The sequence below is a fragment of the Melanotaenia boesemani genome, chromosome 20 (assembly GCF_017639745.1).
Source record: "Melanotaenia boesemani isolate fMelBoe1 chromosome 20, fMelBoe1.pri, whole genome shotgun sequence".
NCBI lineage: Eukaryota > Metazoa > Chordata > Actinopteri > Atheriniformes > Melanotaeniidae > Melanotaenia > Melanotaenia boesemani.
The window spans coordinates 29,469,337-29,487,020 of NC_055701.1; the positions used below are offsets into that span (position 1 = coordinate 29,469,337).

Here is a 17,684-nt window from a genome sequence, read left to right on the forward strand (position 1 = left end):
AAAATAGCAGTAAACACTAAAGAGCCCAGTTAGCATGTGCAGCCTAGATAACATGTGCAAGTATGTATGTGCATGAGGTAGTGATAGTCCAAAGTATAGCACTTCTGATATTAATATTAATGATATTGCACTTGTATGGACAGCAGATAAACATGTAGACAGGGTGAAGTGTTTACAGTGCAGGTCTGTTTGTCGGAGTGGGGGGGTGGATTCAGTGGGGATGGGGGGGTGGGGACAGGGCAGCAGGGTTTGGGCTGATGTTCAGAGGTGGGGAAGTAGGTGGGGTAGGGTGGGGAGGAGTCTACAAGGCATGGCAAGAGTTCAGCAGTCTGACAGCTTCAGGGAAGAAGTCCTCTGTGCAGCCTTTACCACCCTCTGCAGAGCCCTCCTCTCAGCGGCAGTGCAGTTGCCGTGCCACACGGTGATGCAGGTGCAGAGGACGCTCTCCACCGCGCAGTGGTAGAAGCTCCTCAGGACAGCGCTCCCTAGTCCGGCTCGCCGCAGCTTCCTAAGGAAGTAGAGGCGCTGGTGGGCTTTCCTGACCAACTGGGAAGTGTTGGTGTTCCAGGTGAGGTCCTCGGTTATGTGCACACCCAGGTACCTGTAGCTGGAGACCACCTCCACAGCTACTCCTCCGATGTGCAGGGGAGGAGTAGGGCGCTTATCCTTCCTGAAGTCCACCACCATCTCCTTGGTCTTCTTCACATTGATGCAGAGGTTGTTTTCTCTGCACCACTGCACCAGGTGTTCCACCTCCTCTCTGTATTCCGACTCATCGTTGTTGTTGATGCGTCCCACAATCGCTGTGTCATCTGCAAACTTCACTATATGACAGCTGGGATGTCTCGCCGAGTAGTCATATGTCAGCAGAGGTAACAGGAGGGGGCTCAGTACACAGCCCTGAGGAGAGCCGGTGCTGAGGGTGATGGAGGAGGAGGTGGAGTTATGGATCCTGACAGTCTGAGGTCTGTTGGTCAGAAAGTCCAGGACCCAGTTCCCCAGTGTGTTACTCAGACCAAGGGTGGAGAGCTTCTGCACCAGTGTCTGTGGGATGATGGTGTTGAAGGCAGAGGAGAAGTCCAGGAAGAGCAGGCGGGCGTATGAGTTTCTGCTCTCCAGGTGGGTGAGGATTGTGTGGACCATTGATGAGATGGCGTCATCAGTGGAGCGGTTCTTTCTGTATGCATACTGGTGTGGGTCCACGGTGACGTTGATGGAGTCTTTGATGTGGGCCATAACCAGCCTCTCGAAGCACTTCATGACTACCGGGGTCAGGGCCATGGGTCGGTAGTCATTCAGGCCTGTCACTGTGGGGCACTTTGGGACGGGGACAATGTTTGCAGTCTTTAGACAGGTGGGAACGGATGCCAGCAACAGTGAGGTGTTGAAGATGTCCGTCAGCACCTCAGTCAGCTGGTGTGCGCAGTCTTTCAGTACACACCCTGGGATGTTGTCTGGGCCAGCAGCTTTGAGGGGGTTAATTCCTTTAAGGGTCTTCCTCACATCAGCAGTGGACACACAGAGGGGCGTGTCACCAGGTGGTGCTGTTAGTCTATTGCAGGGAGGGGGGGAGTCAGGGTCCTCAAAGCGAGCGTAAAACCTGTTTAGTTCGTCTGGCAGGGAGGGGTCCTTTGGACATTGTGCATCCTTGGTGTTGTAGTCTGTGATGCACTTTATGCCCATCCACATGCTCCATGGGTCGTTGGAGGTGAGGTGACCCTGAATCTTCTGAGCGTATGCGGCTTTGGCCCTCTTGACGCCCACTGTCAGATCTTTTCTTGCCGTTCTCAGTGCTGATGGCTCACCTGCCCTGAACGCAGCATCCCTGGTTTTCAGCAGAGCTCTCACCTCAGCATTCAACCAGGGTTTCTGGTTTGGATAGCAGGTAACTGTCCTGGTGGTGGTGACATCATCAGCACACTTGAAGATGAAACCGAGGACGGAGGAGGTGTAGTCCTCCAGGTCCACCTCTACCTCACACGTAGCTGCCTCTCTGAAGACCTGCCAGTCTGTGCACTGGAAGCAGTCCTGGAGTACAGAGGCTGCATCACTGGGCCACACAGTGGCAGTCTTCTTTGTTGGCCTGATCCGTCTCAGCAGGGGGCGGTAAGCTGGTGCCAGCAGGATGGAGATGTGGTCAGAGAGGCCAAGATGGGGGCGAGGAAGAGCTCTGTATGCACCACGTATGTTTGTGTACACACAGTCCAGAGTGTTGTCCCCTCGTGTGGGAATGGTGATGTGCTGGTAAAACCTGGGCAGAGTGTCCGTCAGTTTCACGTGGTTGAAGTCTCCCACAACCACGTAAAGTGCCTCCGGGTGCGTAGTCTGCAGCGAGCTGATGGTGTCATGTAGCTCCTGTAGTGCTTCGTTAGCATTAGCACCCGGTGAGATGTAAACAATGGTGACGAACACCGCGGTGAACTCTCGAGGCAGATAGTGCGGCCGACATTTCACCATCATAACTTCTATCGCCTCAGAGCAGTGGCTTTTTACCAGTCCACAGTTTGTACACCAACCTTCATTTATGTACACACATAGTCCTCCTCCTCTCGACTTCCCCGACCGGTGGTCGCGGTCCACACAGAATAGCTGCAGGCCGTCGATCTGGAAGGCTGAGTCCGGCATGTTGTGGTTCAGCCAAGTTGCCGTGAGACAGAAAACAGCACAGTTCCTCATTTCTGTGTAAACACTCAGCCTCAGACGCAACAGGTCCACTTTGTTGTCCAGGGAGCAGACGTTGGCCAGGAAGAGAGTTGGAATTGGAGGCCTCCTCGCCTTCAGCTGGGCAAGCACACCCGCCCGCGTTCCTCTCTTTTGTCTCCGGGCACAACGCTTCCTTTTGCCCGCAGCGCCCCGTACTCTGCGGGCTGATCCAGCAAAAGTTGGGTTCAGGCATAAGTACTTTATTGCCACCTTGGGGCTAAAGGCTGGTACATACCCCACCAAGGAGTTCCCCTACCATGGGTGGAACAAGGTCGCAGTAGCTAGTAGACATTGCAGGTTAGCAGTTAGATAGTACCTAATAGTATCTTATAATACCTGATAGCGCCTGATAGTACCTAATGGTATCTTATAGACTCTAATGGCACCCGATAACACCTGATAGTACCTGATAGCACCTGACAGTACCTTGATAGTACCTGATAGCACCTGATAGTAGCTAATACCACCTGATAGTACCTGGATAGTACCTGATCGCACCTGATAGTAGCTGATAGCACCTTATAGTACCTGATAGCACCTGACAGTACCTGGATAGTACCAGATAGTATTTGGACATTACCCGATAGTACCTGATAGCACCTGATGGGACATGATAGTAGCTGATAGCACCTGATAGTACCTCACAGCACCTGATAGCACCTGATAGTACCTCATAGTATCCTATAGTATCTGACAGCACCTGATAGCGCCTGATAGGACCGGAAAGCACCTGATAGTACCTGATAGGACCTAAATAGTACCAGATAGCACCTGATAGTACCTGATAGCAACTGATGGCACCTGATAGGACCTGAAAGCACCTGATAGTACCTGATAGTACCTAATAGTATCTTATAGTACCTGATAGCACCTGATAGTATCTAATAGTATCTTATAGCACCTGATAACACCTTATAGTATCTTGATAGTACCCGATAGTACCTGATAGTACCTGGAGAAGTTCCCTTCCCACGGGTGGAACAAGGAAGAAGCAGCTAGTAGGCTGATGGTACCTGAATAGTACCAGATAACACCTGATAGCACCTGATAATAGCTGATAGCACCTGATAGTACCTGATAGCACCTGATAGTACCTGGATAGTACCTGATAGCACCTGATAGTAGCTAATAGCACCTGATAGTACCAGATAGTACCTCACAGCACCTGATAGCACCTGATAGTACCTAATAGTATCTTATAGTATCTGATAGCACCTGATAACACCTTATAGCACCTGATAGTACCTTGATAATGCCTGATAGCACCTGATAGTACCTGGAGGAGTTTCCTTCCCACGGGTGGAACAAGGAAGGAGCAGCTAGTAGGCTGATGGTACCTGAATAGTACCATATAACACCTGATAGCACCTGATAGTACCCGGAGGATTCCCCTTTCCATGGGTGGAACAAGGAAGAAGCAGCTAGTAGGCTGATGGTAGCTGAATAGTACCAGATAACACCTGATAGCACCTGATAGTACCTGGAGGAGTTCCCTTCCCACGGGTGGAACAAGGAAGGAGCAGCTAGTAGGCTGATGGTACCTGAATAGTACCAGATAACACCTGATAGCACCTGATGGGCACTGATAGTACCTGATAGCACCTGATAGTAGCTAATAGCACCTGATACTACTGGATAGTACCTGATAGCACCTGATAGTATCTAGATAGTACCAGATAGCACTTGATAAGACCTGATAGTAGCTGATAGCACCTGATAGTACCTGATAGCACCTGATAGTACCTGGATAGTACCAGATAGTACCTGGATATTACCTGATAGTATCTGCTAGCACCTCATGGGACCTGATTGTAGCTGATAGCACCTGATAGTACCTCACAGCACCTGATAGCACCTGATAGTGCCTTATAGTATCTTTTAGTATCTGACAGCACCTGATAGCATCTGATAGTAGCTGATAGCAGACACCAGATAGTACCTGGATATTACCTGATAGTACCTGATAGCACCTGATAGCATCTGATAGTAGCTGATAGCAGACACCAGATGGTACCGGGATATTACCTGATAGTACATGATAGCATCTAATGGGACCTGATAGTACCTGATAGCACCTGATAGTACCTGGAGGAGTTCCCTTCCCATGGGTGGAACAAGGAAGGAGCAGCTAGTAGGCTAATGGTACCTGAATAGTACCAGATAACACCTGATAGCACCTGATAGTACCTGAAGGAGTTCCTTTCCCGCGGGTGGAACAAGGGAGGAGCAGCTAGTAGGCTAATGGTACCTGAATAGTACCAGATAACACCTGATAGCACCTGATGGGAACTGATAATAGCTGATAGCACCTGATAGTACCTCGATAGTACCTGATAACACCTGATAGTAGCTAATAGCACCTGATAGTACCGGATAGTACCTGATAGCACCTGATAGTATCTAGATAGTACCAGATAGCACTTGATAAGACCTGGTAGTAGCAGATAGCACCTGATAGTACCTGATAGCACCTGATAGTACCTGGAGAGTACCAGATAGTATTTGGATATTACCCGATAGTACCTGGTAGCATCTGATGGGACCTGATAGTAGCTGATTGCACCTGATAGTACCTCACAGCACCTGATAGCACCTGGATAGTACCTAAATAGTACCAGATAGCACCTGATAGCACCCGATAGTACCTAATAGTATCTTATAGCACCTGATATCAGCTAACAGCACCTGATGGGACCTGATAGTACCTTGATAATACCTGATAGCACCTGGTAGTACCTGGCGGAGTTCCCTTCCCACGGGTGGCAAAAGGAAGGAGCAGCTAGTAGGCTGATGGTACCTGAATAGTACCAGATAACACCTGACAGCACCTGATAGTACCTGGATAGTACCAGATAGTACCTGGATATTACCTGATAGTACCTGCTAGCACCTGATGGGACCTGATAGTAGCTGATAGCACCTGATAGTACCTCACAGCACCTGATAGCACCTGATAGTACCTAATAGTATCTTATAGTATCTGACAGCACCTGATAGCATCTGATAGTAGCTGATAGCAGACACCAGATAGTACCTTGATAGTACCTGATAGCACCTAATAGTACCTGATAGTACCTGTATATTACCTGATAGTACCTAATAGTATCATATAGTACCTGATGAAACTTGATAGTACCTAATAGTATCTTATAGTATCTGGCAGCACCTGATAGCACCTGATAGTACCTAAAAGCACCTGATAATACCTGATAGTACCTAATAGTATCTTATAGTAACTGATAGCACCTGATAGCACCTGATAGTACTGAATAGTACCTGATAGTACCTGATACCACCTGATAGTAGCTAATACCACCTGATAGGACCTGATAGCACCTGATAGTAGCTAATAGTACCTGATAGCACCTGAAAGTACCTGGGTAGTACCTGCCTGCAGCATCAAAGAACTTCAGCAGTGTAGTGTCTCTTGCAGCACCTGTTCCTTCTCTCCTCCTCTTACTCGTCATAATTTAATTATATTCTGTGTTGTGGTCAACTATTTATTTTCCACTGTATTCCAGTTTGTGATTTTTTTTACCCCAAATCTCATATCGAGTTCCTACCTGTTCGTGAGGGTGAGTAAAAACACATCTTGGATTATGTTTCTGAAATCTGCATTTATTTATGTCCTGTATGCCGTAAATATAATCCTAAAGAGTGATAATCCAGGCTTCGCAACATAGTTTAATATTCTGTATCAGAACCATGTTAAATCATATTGCCCCTGTTTAAGTAATGAAAAGTGGAAATTATAAAGTAGAAAACTAGTGGAAGTGTCAGGGTTGAGGCGTGGCAGGTGTGGACCCAAACGCAGGCTTACGAGGCAGGAGGCAGACAAGTGCAGGAACAATGTTTAAATAACAAGAAAAGTAAACTACACAGAAGGAACATGGCACGAAGCCTAGAAGGAACTAAACGTGACATGAAGACTAAGGACTGGCAAAGTGACAAAGGAAACCAAGGGGTTTATGTACACAGAAGGATTAATGACGAACAGGTGAAGAGAATGAACAACTCAAACCAGCTGAACTAACGAACAGGAGGCACAAAGCAAAACAAAACACACAAGGGACGGAATTCCAAAATAAAACAGGAAACAGAACTAAAGACAAGGCCATAAAAAACAAGATCATTACAGGACGTTGCCAAAGAAAATCCAACGGTTGGGTTTGAGGAATGTAATATATTAGCAACAAAGCCTATAAAAATATTATTAAAAACGTTATTGTTAATATAAAATACAAAAATAAAAGGGTGATGACCGCTGGTTGGAGGAGCCCCTGTGACTCCAGTATCACCAGGAGACTCCAGAATCACCTCTGCAGATAATTTCAGTCTATTTCCTGGAGAGACGGTGTGTTTCATCATTAAAGGAATAAATGTCCGGTTGAAGGTGTCAGAGCCTTCACCTTCATGTGAAGCTGTTTTATTCATTTTGTTTCAACGTCTCGATGGACCAAACGGCACCTGCTCTGTAATCATTACTGATGGTAGGCAGCTCCAGGCATGCAGGACATGATTAAACTCAGCCAGGGGTCTCCAAAGTCGATGCTTGAGGGCTCCTGTCCTGCAGGTCTTGGATGTTTCCTGCAGCAGCACCTGAGTCAGACGAATGGATCAACAAGCTGTGGGAGGAACCTGGTGTGTTACAGCAGGGAAACAAGTAAAACCTGCAGGATGTTGAAGATCCCTGCAATAGAGCTTCTTTTCAGGAGTGACATGAGCATCAGTAGTTGAGGAGACTGTTGCCATGAAGCCATTTTCTCACTGAGAAAGTCTGATTTCGATTTTAATCCTTTAGTGTGATGCATATCATATGTGATACGAACAGCTCCTAAGACCTGTCGCATCATTTTAGGGTTAAAACTTTGCTCAGGTGCTTCACATTTTATGAAAGAACTCAATAAAGAATTTAGATTTTAAAAAAGAGAATATTCTGCCCATTGTTTTTTTATTCAGCCTTTAAATCTGGTGACACATTTTGTGAGCTTTGTGGCTTTGAGGATCAGTTGCTTCCATTTAAAGACCAATAATCTTATAAACTCATAAAATTACTCTGTTCGTGTAAAACGTCAGTTCTGGAGTTTGTTCTTAACACCTCCATTTATTTACAATGATATAGAAACTAAATAAATACAAGGAAAAAATTAAAAAGACAGGAATAAAATATCATTTAATACCAATAAATATTTAAAAAAAAAATCATAAATAAAACTGAGAAAATTTAAATTATAAAATAGAGATAAAATTTTTCAAGACTGGAAGCAGTTTTTATCAAACTGACAACAACAGGCATCGAGGAGTTAATTCAGTTAAACTTAGCGAACCAGTGACCTCCTACATTCTTCTGTCTTTCCCTCCCTCATCCCGGAATTCCTGACATAGCTGCACCGACGACATCAGGGAGCAGAAATATGCTGACAGCTGGGAGGCTGCACAACAGACTCGACTGTCGCTGCAGTTACAGAAATACCTTCCACCTAAAGACAAACATGGTGCATTTTAACAGACTTTCATGACGGATTTCCAACGTTAAATCTGAGAGAAAAGAGAAAAAGAAGATGGTAATATTAACAAAGCCACTGCAATCAACGAGGGGAGACATTAAAAGTCCCAAAATGTGCAGCTTTTTCCAAACGGGGTGAAAACGAACTCAGCCTCCACAGAAAAGAGTCCAGCAGGAACAAAGAGAAACAGATTATTTAGGAACTGAAGAAAAGACATATTTCTTCTGACTTTGGGTCACACACCGACACACATCGGCTCCCTCGCACGTGTTGGACCACACCTTCTAAAGCCCGAAGTTAACCAATCAGGAAACAGGTCAGACTTTTTTTAGGCTGCCTTGAAAATCCTCTTCAAAGTGTGTGACATAAATAAATAATCTAATAATATATAAATAATAATCAGAACACGCTGAACTCTCTTGTGCTAAACTAGGAACAGTGTTACAGATGCACAATAAACGGTTTGAAGCTGAGAAACCACGTCTTTCTTTCACAGATGCAGCTCACATATAAATAACATCAGACACCGTCTTGCTGCTTGATTATGTCCACTTTTAAAGTCCTGCTGCATCTCCCTGCATCATGTTCTGACCCACATCATCACATCCACTTTCCGTGCACTGTTGCACACACACATGCAGTAAACGTTGGAGGTACCAAACTACAGATTTCTACACACACACACACAACTCATTCTGCCCAAGGTTTTCCACATTTCTGCTGCTTTTCTGTTTCAATGTCACCTGCAAATCTTTAGAGAGGAGCTATAAACGTGCATGTACGTGCTGCGTCTGGTCAGGACGGTAGAGGAAACACGCACGTACAGATCAGCATGAAACACCAAAAACTTTGTGAGCATGAGGCGCCTGTTTTGATCAGACGGGTGTGCCAGCCATCCTGGAAAATCACTGAATTATGTGGTGGAGGAATTGTGTTTAAGCATCTGCTACAGACCGCGCCGTGTTTCCATTGAGGTGGAGTAACTGATGTATATGTCGAACAAAAGAGGTTAAAAATGTATGTCTGAATAAAACCTGATTGTTTCTATAAGCCAAATGTTTTCTCATCTTAAACCTACCGAAACACAGACTTCATGGAATTTCATAGAAAAATCAACGTGAACGTTCCCTGTGCTGTTGTTCTCATTACTCAGACATTACGACCCCCCCCCCCAAATGAAAAGTTAGAGTTTCTGATCATTTGTGACACAAAAACCAGGCTGAATCTGAACTTTCACACCAAGGTCGTCTGAGAATGCTGAGAAAGTCATTGTGGTTCGTTTTGCTTTCACACTGAACAGACCAAACCACCCCGACAACTTCATGCAGTTACAACAGCTGCTCATTTGGGGGCGTTATTCCTCAAAACGACCACTGGCCAAAAAGGCAAAAAGCCGGAGGAAGAAGGAAACCTGCTTCGGAAGTCCTTCCCCTCCAGCTGGCTCGTTCAGCACATGTAAACCACGGAGCAACAAAAAGTTTCTGCAGTCTTGGAGTTTGTTTTTAACCTGCTGTTCTGTTTTTCACCAGAATGCGTCCAGCATGAGACGAGATGTTATGCTCGTTGGTTGACTGGTTGCTCCGTTTGCTTCCACACTGTCAGCAAACCACACCAGTCCTCTGGTTTTAAAGCAAACCAGCGTCCACCAGTGTGTGAATGAGCATTCACCGTACTATCTGTGGACGCGGACCAGGGCTCAGGGCCACTGTAAATGCACCCTCTGTCCAACTCACTGGATGTCAAGCCGGTTTCCATCCTCGCCTTTAGCCTCTTTGCTTAATGGGTGTTCTCCTAACTTAAAGATGGAAACGGGTCGTGAGCAGTTAAACTTTGGTGCTCAGCCATGGAAGAGGACGACCATGTGAAAGCCATAAAGCAGGAGCCACTCCCTTCCAGGGCAGGCCAGGACATTCTCCATGCAGCTGTTACACGCCGCCTGCAGCACCATGCTAAGAATGGCTGAGAGGCTGGCATACCAACACACACAGAAGCAGCCGTTGCATCACTATAATCATGTCCTACAGCCGCTCCATGCCAAGGTCAGGTTATAGAAAAATGCCCAGCAGGCAAATGCATTATAAATATGACAGAGAGAGGGAGAAAGGCAGAGAGAGAGGACAAAAGAAAGAGGATAAAAGAAAGAAACAAAGCAAGTAAAGAGCAGCAAGGACACAATAAAGGAGGAGAGAGATCACCAGAGGCATGAATACAATTTCAAACAGGAGTCTGGCGAGCTGTCTCCCCCCATCTCCCAATCTGTCCACGAGCCTGATGCCCACCAACAGCCTGCTATTACATCAAAGAAACTTAAAACGACTCCAACATGGACGCTCCGTGTGGAGGTAAGAAGCAGAGCTGAAGTCAGGTCTGCCGGGCCTCGAGGAGCTCATTATTCAAACACAGACATCTCCACAACACCCGAAACCGCCACAAGCAGGTTAGAGCTCACCGACCAGCTACACTGGCTGGAAGCGGACTACACCTGCTGTCTGAGGTCCAGAGAGGAGGAGTCACAGTTCAGCTGCTGCAGGAAGGACGCGGTCCTGGTCTGGTCACAGCTCAAGCTGCATGCGGCAGCACTTTCAAAGCTTGGTAACTCACAGGCTGTCCCAGTCCAGCAGCTCAGGGGTTACACTTTTTCTTCTGAAAATCTCAGCTTTAATTTGAGGCTTTGGTCAGCTGATCCAGATGTTCAGGCGCTGAAGAGTTACTGCACTGATACACAAAAGCTGCTGGTTAGACTCATTTTTATCCAAACCACCTCATCCAGCCACAGGATCTGAGTCATCTATGGACTCCAGGACATAAAGATATGATGCAAATGCACACAACTGTCTGATTAGAGCTTTAGCTGAAAAATGTCCAGTTACTTTTTGTTAAAATCGCTCCACACAAGATTTGTGATCTAAGTTTGAAACCCAGCTAAATAGTTTGGATCCATGTTTGTGAATATTATCAGCATCTGCTTCCTAAACTACAAGATGATAAATACGATTTTTATTGGCTTTTATAGTTTATTTTTATTCACATTTGTTTAGAAGTTTAATCATGTCTTTTTTATTGTAATCACTATGAACCTATTATTATACTTCTCATTATTACTAATACTAACTATACTATTATTAAATGAATAATAATAATAATAATAATAATAATAATAATAATAATAATAATAATATTATTATTATTAACAGGAACCTTGAGTGTTGTACTGTGATGGTGTACGCTGTCCTAACAGCAGGTTGTCTCCATCTTGTTGTGATACAGAAACAAACCACTAGATGGCGCTGCCGATCAGGAGTTGAGACCTCTGCAGACATGCATCATCCATCACTTTGTAGTTTCATCTGAATGTCCTGAAGCTTAAAGACAATCAGTGATGAATTTACAGGAAAATCTGGATTTTATTTTGGCATCTGGTTTTCCAAGAACCTAGATCATACAAATGTAAATTCTAACTAGTAAGTTTTCTAAGCACAAAGTGCCCAAGTAACTGTTCACAGTTACAGTGTACAGTGGAGCATCTCAGATTTATGATTAAGGTACAGCTTGATTTAAAAAAATTAGAATTTGGTCCCAATTTGTAACAAATGAAACCTGTAGTCCCCACATTTACAAGAAGTCCTGTTGGGTTGAAGAGCAGCTAAATGTTCATCATTGTGATGCAGGAAAAGACTAGAAAACACAGTGAGGATGACATCACCCTCAGAACAAAGCTGTAGTTGTAACTCTGATCCAGATCCACACCGTTGCCCTAACACTGACCAGACCCTTCCCAGAACCATGCGGAGCTCAGCACACACACCACACACACACACACACAGGCACAGAGACATGAAGTCATCACAACAGATGTTAAAAGCAGAAGCTTTGTGTTTGTTTACTTCATCATCACAAGGTATAGTACATCTCCACAACTACCAGGGCTGGATGTTTAATCCTGGTCTCTGCTCAAAGCTCAGACATGTGAGGTTACTACAGAACCCAGATACGTGTTACTGAGTCAGAGTAAATTCACCTGGAACACAGTAGAAAATGGAAATGTTCTCTCCTCCTAAAAACCACATTACGTTCAGTGGAAACCAGAGAACAGCAGCCCAGTGCACCTGGGAATGAGTAAAGTAATCCTAGGAATGAGTAAAGTAATCCTAGGCAGGAGTAAAGTAATCCTAGGCAGGAGTAAAGTAATCCTAGGAATGAGTAACGTAATACTAGGAATGAGTAAAGTAATCCTAGGAATGAGTAAAGTAATCCTAGGCATGAGTAAAGTAATCCTAGGCAGGAGTAAAGTAATCCTAGGAATGAGTAAAGTGATCCTAGGCATGAGTAAAGTAATCCTAGGAATGAGTAAAGTAATCCTAGGCAGGAGTAAAGTAATCCTAGGAATGAGTAAAGTGATCCTAGGAATGAGTAAAGTAATCCTAGGAATGAGTAAAGTAATCCTAGGCAGGAGTAAAGTAATCCTAGGCATGAGTAAAGTAATCTTAGGAATGAGTAAAGTAATTCTAGGAATGAGTAAAGTAATCTTAGGAATGAGTAAAGTAATCCTAGGCATGAGTAAAGTAATCTTAGAAATGAGTAAAGTAATCCTAGGCATGAGTAAAGTAATCATAGGAATGAGTAAAGCAATACTAGGCATGAGTAAAGTAATCCTAGGAATGAGTAAAGTAATCCTAGGCATGAGTAAAGTAATCCTAGGAATGAGTAAAGTAATCTTAGGAATGAGTAAAGTAATCCTAGGCATGAGTAAAGTAATCCTAGGAATGAGTAAAGTAATCCTAGGCAGGAGTAAAGTAATCCTAGGCATGAGTAAAGTAATCCTAGGAATGAGTAAAGTAATCTTAGGAATGAGTAAAGTAATCTTAGGAATGAGTAAAGTAATCTTAGGCATGAGTAAAGTAATCCTAGGAATGAGTAAAGTAATCCTAGGCATGAGTAAAGTAATCCTAGGAATGAGTAAAGTAATCTTAGGAATGAGTAAAGTAATCTTAGGAATGAGTAAAGTAATCCTAGGCATGAGTAAAGTAATCCTAGGAATGAGTAAAGTAATCCTAGGCAGGAGTAAAGTAATCCTAGGCATGAGTAAAGTAATCCTAGGCATGAGTAAAGTAATCCTAGGAATGAGTAAAGTAATCTTAGGAATGAGTAAAGTAATCTTAGGAATGAGTAAAGTAATCCTAGGCATGAGTAAAGTAATCCTAGGAATGAGTAAAGTAATCCTAGGCAGGAGTAAAGTAATCCTAGGCATGAGTAAAGTAATCCTAGGAATGAGTAAAGTAATCCTAGGCATGAGTAAAGTAATCCTAGGAATGAGTAAAGTAATCCTAGGCAGGAGTAAAGTAATCCTAGGAATGAGTAAAGTAATCCTAGGCATGAGTAAAGTAATCCTAGGCATGAGTAAAGTAGTCTTAGGAATAAGTAAAATAATCTATTAACATTTTAATGTCTTTCATCCATGACTGGTGGAGGTCTGGCCTGATGCCACCTGTAATACCAAACAGTTACGTGATCCAGTTAAAAGATTGCAAAAGATGTTTTGCCCAAATTTGTAGTTGTCCATCAAGACTCTTGATCAAAATCAAAACACTGATCCTTCTGTTGGAAATTAAATGAGGTTCCTGGATTTATTTTTCCTTTCATTTTCAACAGAAATAGACTCAAACAGGCTGTAAGACTAGTTGCACATAAAGCAGGAAATGCCTGTGGTGGAGGAAGAGCTCTGGTATAATCCCACATGAACAGCAGTGTACTCTCTTCTTCCTGGTTCTGGAGCTGTTTTTAAACACGACTGCTGCAGCCATGTTTTATTCAGAGAACGCTGATGCAGAGGAGCAGGAGGAGGATGTGGAAAACACCATCTCACTAAATCCTGGAAGCAGCAGCAGCCTGATGAAGAGGAAACATCTGAGTCACTGTAGTGACGACTACAAGGTGCTCCATGTTGCCAGCATGAGGACAGGAGAAAAAATAGAAATACCTCTTTATGAACGAGCGACTGGACGATCATCAGACGTTTCTCCAGCTGCTGAAGCTTCCACCTCTGCAGACGTTACTGTTTGACTGTCATCTCTGTGACAACAGCACAGCCCCGCATCTTACTGGGAAGCTGCAGGGGACTAGTTTTCCTTTAGATCCTGAATGAAGGGCACAGCCACCGGTCCTCCCTGACAGAATACCTCTAGTGTCATCACCCTCAGCACCGGCCCCCTCAGGGCTACGTCCTGAGTCCTCTGCTGTTCACGCTGATGACACATCCCAGAGATGCCACAAGCCACATTGTAAAATTGGCAGATAACAGTGGTGGGCGTCATCACGAACAACAACGACCTGGCAACCTACAGAGAAGAGGTGGAGCAGCTGGTGCAGGGACACCAGCTTGATCCTGAATGTGGACAAGACCAAGGAGATCATTGTCGACTTCAGGAAGAACCTGCCCAGCCTTGGCCCACTTCTAATCAACAACATGGCCGTGGAGGTGGCGGTGCACATCACATACGACCTCACCTGGTACTGCATCATTGGTCAAGAGGGCACAACAGAGGATGTACTTCCTGCCCCACCCATCCTCACCACGTTCTACAGGAGCCCATAGAAAGCCTCCTCACCAGCTGCATCTCTGGGTGGGGTGGAGGCTGCAGAGCCTCCTCGGACTGTTTACCATGCTGGCCTCTGGAAAGAGGTTCTGCAGCATTCGGTGCAGGACCACCAGGTTCTGGATCATCAGACTGTTAAACACTTCAAATCACCATCAGCTCTCCCTGTTACTGGACCTTACTGCTCTAGCTGCTGCATTTTCTTTTCTTTCTTACATACTATTTATTATTACTACTTCATTTTAATTTATTTTAGCAGTGTTGTATATGAAATACAAATATTTAAATCTCTGCCCCTCATCATCACCTGCACTTTAACGTATCCTTCCTCCCTCACGTCTGTTTACTGTAAACTGAACCCATACAAACGACAGCTGCTGTGTATTATTTCTCTGCTTTAATAACACCAGCTGCTGTTGTATTATGCATCATTGGAAAGCCTGACAAGTCTCCTGTACAACAGAGTAGAACTTGGAAGGATGGTGCTTCTGTGGAATGAACAACACAGCTAAAATTGTAGGTAGCCCCCCACCCAAAATGTGGCAAAATCACTTGCAATATTATTCTTTTATTGGTGGATTGGATAATTAAACTCTCTAGTCTGGGTCCAGCTATAGAAGATGCTCGGTCACCTCTAAGTCTGCTCTAGTTTCAGGGACGGTAAAAAGTGAGCGGTCTGCTGACCTGAGGGAAGAGGATGGTGGATGTGGATGAAGGAGGTCTGACACTGTGGGGCGAGACTGTGGAGGCACTTAAAAACAAACTTGAACGACAGGTGGCCAGTGAAGGGAAGCAGAGACTGGAGTAATGTGCTCTTTTTTAAAAATGCTGGTTAAAAGTCAAGCTGCAGCATTTTGGAGCAGCTGCAGCCGATCGAGGAGGTCTGACTGAGCCCAGCATGAAGCACGATGCCGTAGCCTGACTAGAAACAAAGAGCACGGATTAAAATCTGGACATGATGTGAGAAAGAAATGTTTTAACTTTGGACAGATGTGTCTTAGCTAAAAGAAACTAGACTGGTCCACTGAGCTGATTTGTGAGTAAAGTCTGAGGTTAACGTATTTCGAGGTTTATTGCTGCAGGTTTTAAAAAACCAGTCCAGGTGTCACAGGATGAAACCTGTTTAGCCACCCACATGTTTAGCCATATTGTTCCTTCTATGGAAACATCATCTTTACTAGTTCTACCTGGTTGTAAAGGTGACTAATCAGGCTTTCCAGTGATGTATAATCCAGTACTGACTGGTATTTAAGAAGAGGAGAAATAAACAAACACAAATTTCTAATCTCTCGAAATTTATTTGCCGGATTAGAAATGTTGGCATACTGAAAGCACCATGATTTAGACTGAATGTGTTTCAGAAATGACTTCTATGAGTCTGAACAGCTGGATTCTGTCACGTACCAGCAAGGAGGACTCATAAATTATCAGAAAACCCAGGGATAGGTAATGGAGGTTTATTTAACAGACTGACGAATAGCAAGGTAATATTGAAACTGACGGTGATCAGAGAGTCCGGGTGGTGGAAGACAGCGGCAGGTGCATCCGTGTCTTCCGATGAGCAGCAAAAACCAAGTCCGTGATCTAAAGGGAGATTCCAGAGAGCAGTCCAGGGGTCAAACATACAGGGGGTCCAAATATTAGCGGAGGCAGAGTTACCAGTGAGGGAACGAGCAGAGGCGAATATCCAGGTTCCGGAACGCAGGGTCGTCAACAGGCAGGCAGGCAGACAGACAGGTAATACGGGAAACAGACAGGTAACAGAGGCTGGATACGTGCAGGGTGAAACCACGGCGATCTGGCGCTGGAGGAATGTCACAGAGCTGTATAAATAGGGCTTGGTACAGGTGTAGCGCATCAGCCCTAATCAAGAGCTGGCGGAGATGAGGCGTTCAGGGCAGCTGAAAAAACTGAGCCCCACACCACAGATCATGACAGATTCTGGGATTATATTCATTACATAACACCGAGGCAGTGGACAGAGGAGGGGAAACAGCCTGAGGTCACACCATGAATCAGCTTAAGTTCTGCGTTTACATCCAAAATTCTTGCACACGTGTTAGCATCTGTTCAGCTGCACATGCTGCATACTGCAAATCCACACAGCAGAGCTTCTAGTGGACATAACAGGACCAGAGTCTGCACTGGATCTAAAAGATTAATAACTTCATTTCTGACTATACTCGGCTAATTGCAAATCAATTCTGTGGACAAAACAAATGCTTAAACATGGATTTTGTCTCCACGGGAACCTGAGCAGACGTACAAACATTCCACTTTGGATGGTTTTTGGGTGATGTTTTATCTTGTTTGTACCTCCCTGTGGTTCATTTTGCTTTACTGTTGAACAGGACAGCAGAGGCTTGCAAGCTTTGACATGCATGCAGTTCAAACCTGCAACCTGTAGACTTTTACTACCTTTAACTTTTAGTTCCAAGATTAAACGTACCGTCTGGTCCCTAACGGGTCATAAAATTAGGTAAATGCAACTTCTGATGAACAACAACACATTGTAATATCCCACAAAGCAAAAGATGTTTGGCCCAAAAGGTTTGACTAAATGTTTGGTGATCATCATCATTAATTTCTTTAACCGTGATGGTCCTAATTGTTACTGGAGGAGCCAGTGCTGTACTAATGCCCCTGACTCGTGCCTACCTTGAGCTGCACCAGGTGAACGTCCACATGTCTGCTGTTGGCATCTTGTCCCACAGAGTGTGTGAGCTGTGTGACCCGGTCGCTGGTTGCTCTCAGCCACTTCTCGATCTCTGGTAGATGGAGGACGACCTTCCAGTCAGCTCCGGTGTGAAGTGGAGGAAGTTTCTTTGTCCTGAAGAAAAACAGAAAATGATCTACTTCTTGATTCAGGTAGATTTAACAA

General features: G+C 44.7%; 1 protein-coding gene across 1 annotated transcript in view; it reads right to left on the reverse strand.

Annotated features, from left to right (window-relative positions):
• akap6 (A kinase (PRKA) anchor protein 6) overlaps positions 1-17,684 on the reverse strand; it is a 315,131-nt gene that overhangs the window by 237,498 nt on the left and 59,949 nt on the right. Inside the window, exon 3 of the mRNA XM_041971385.1 lies at positions 17,462-17,633. Coding sequence (XP_041827319.1) covers positions 17,462-17,633 — 172 coding nt within the window. The remainder of the gene's footprint in view (positions 1-17,461; positions 17,634-17,684) is intronic.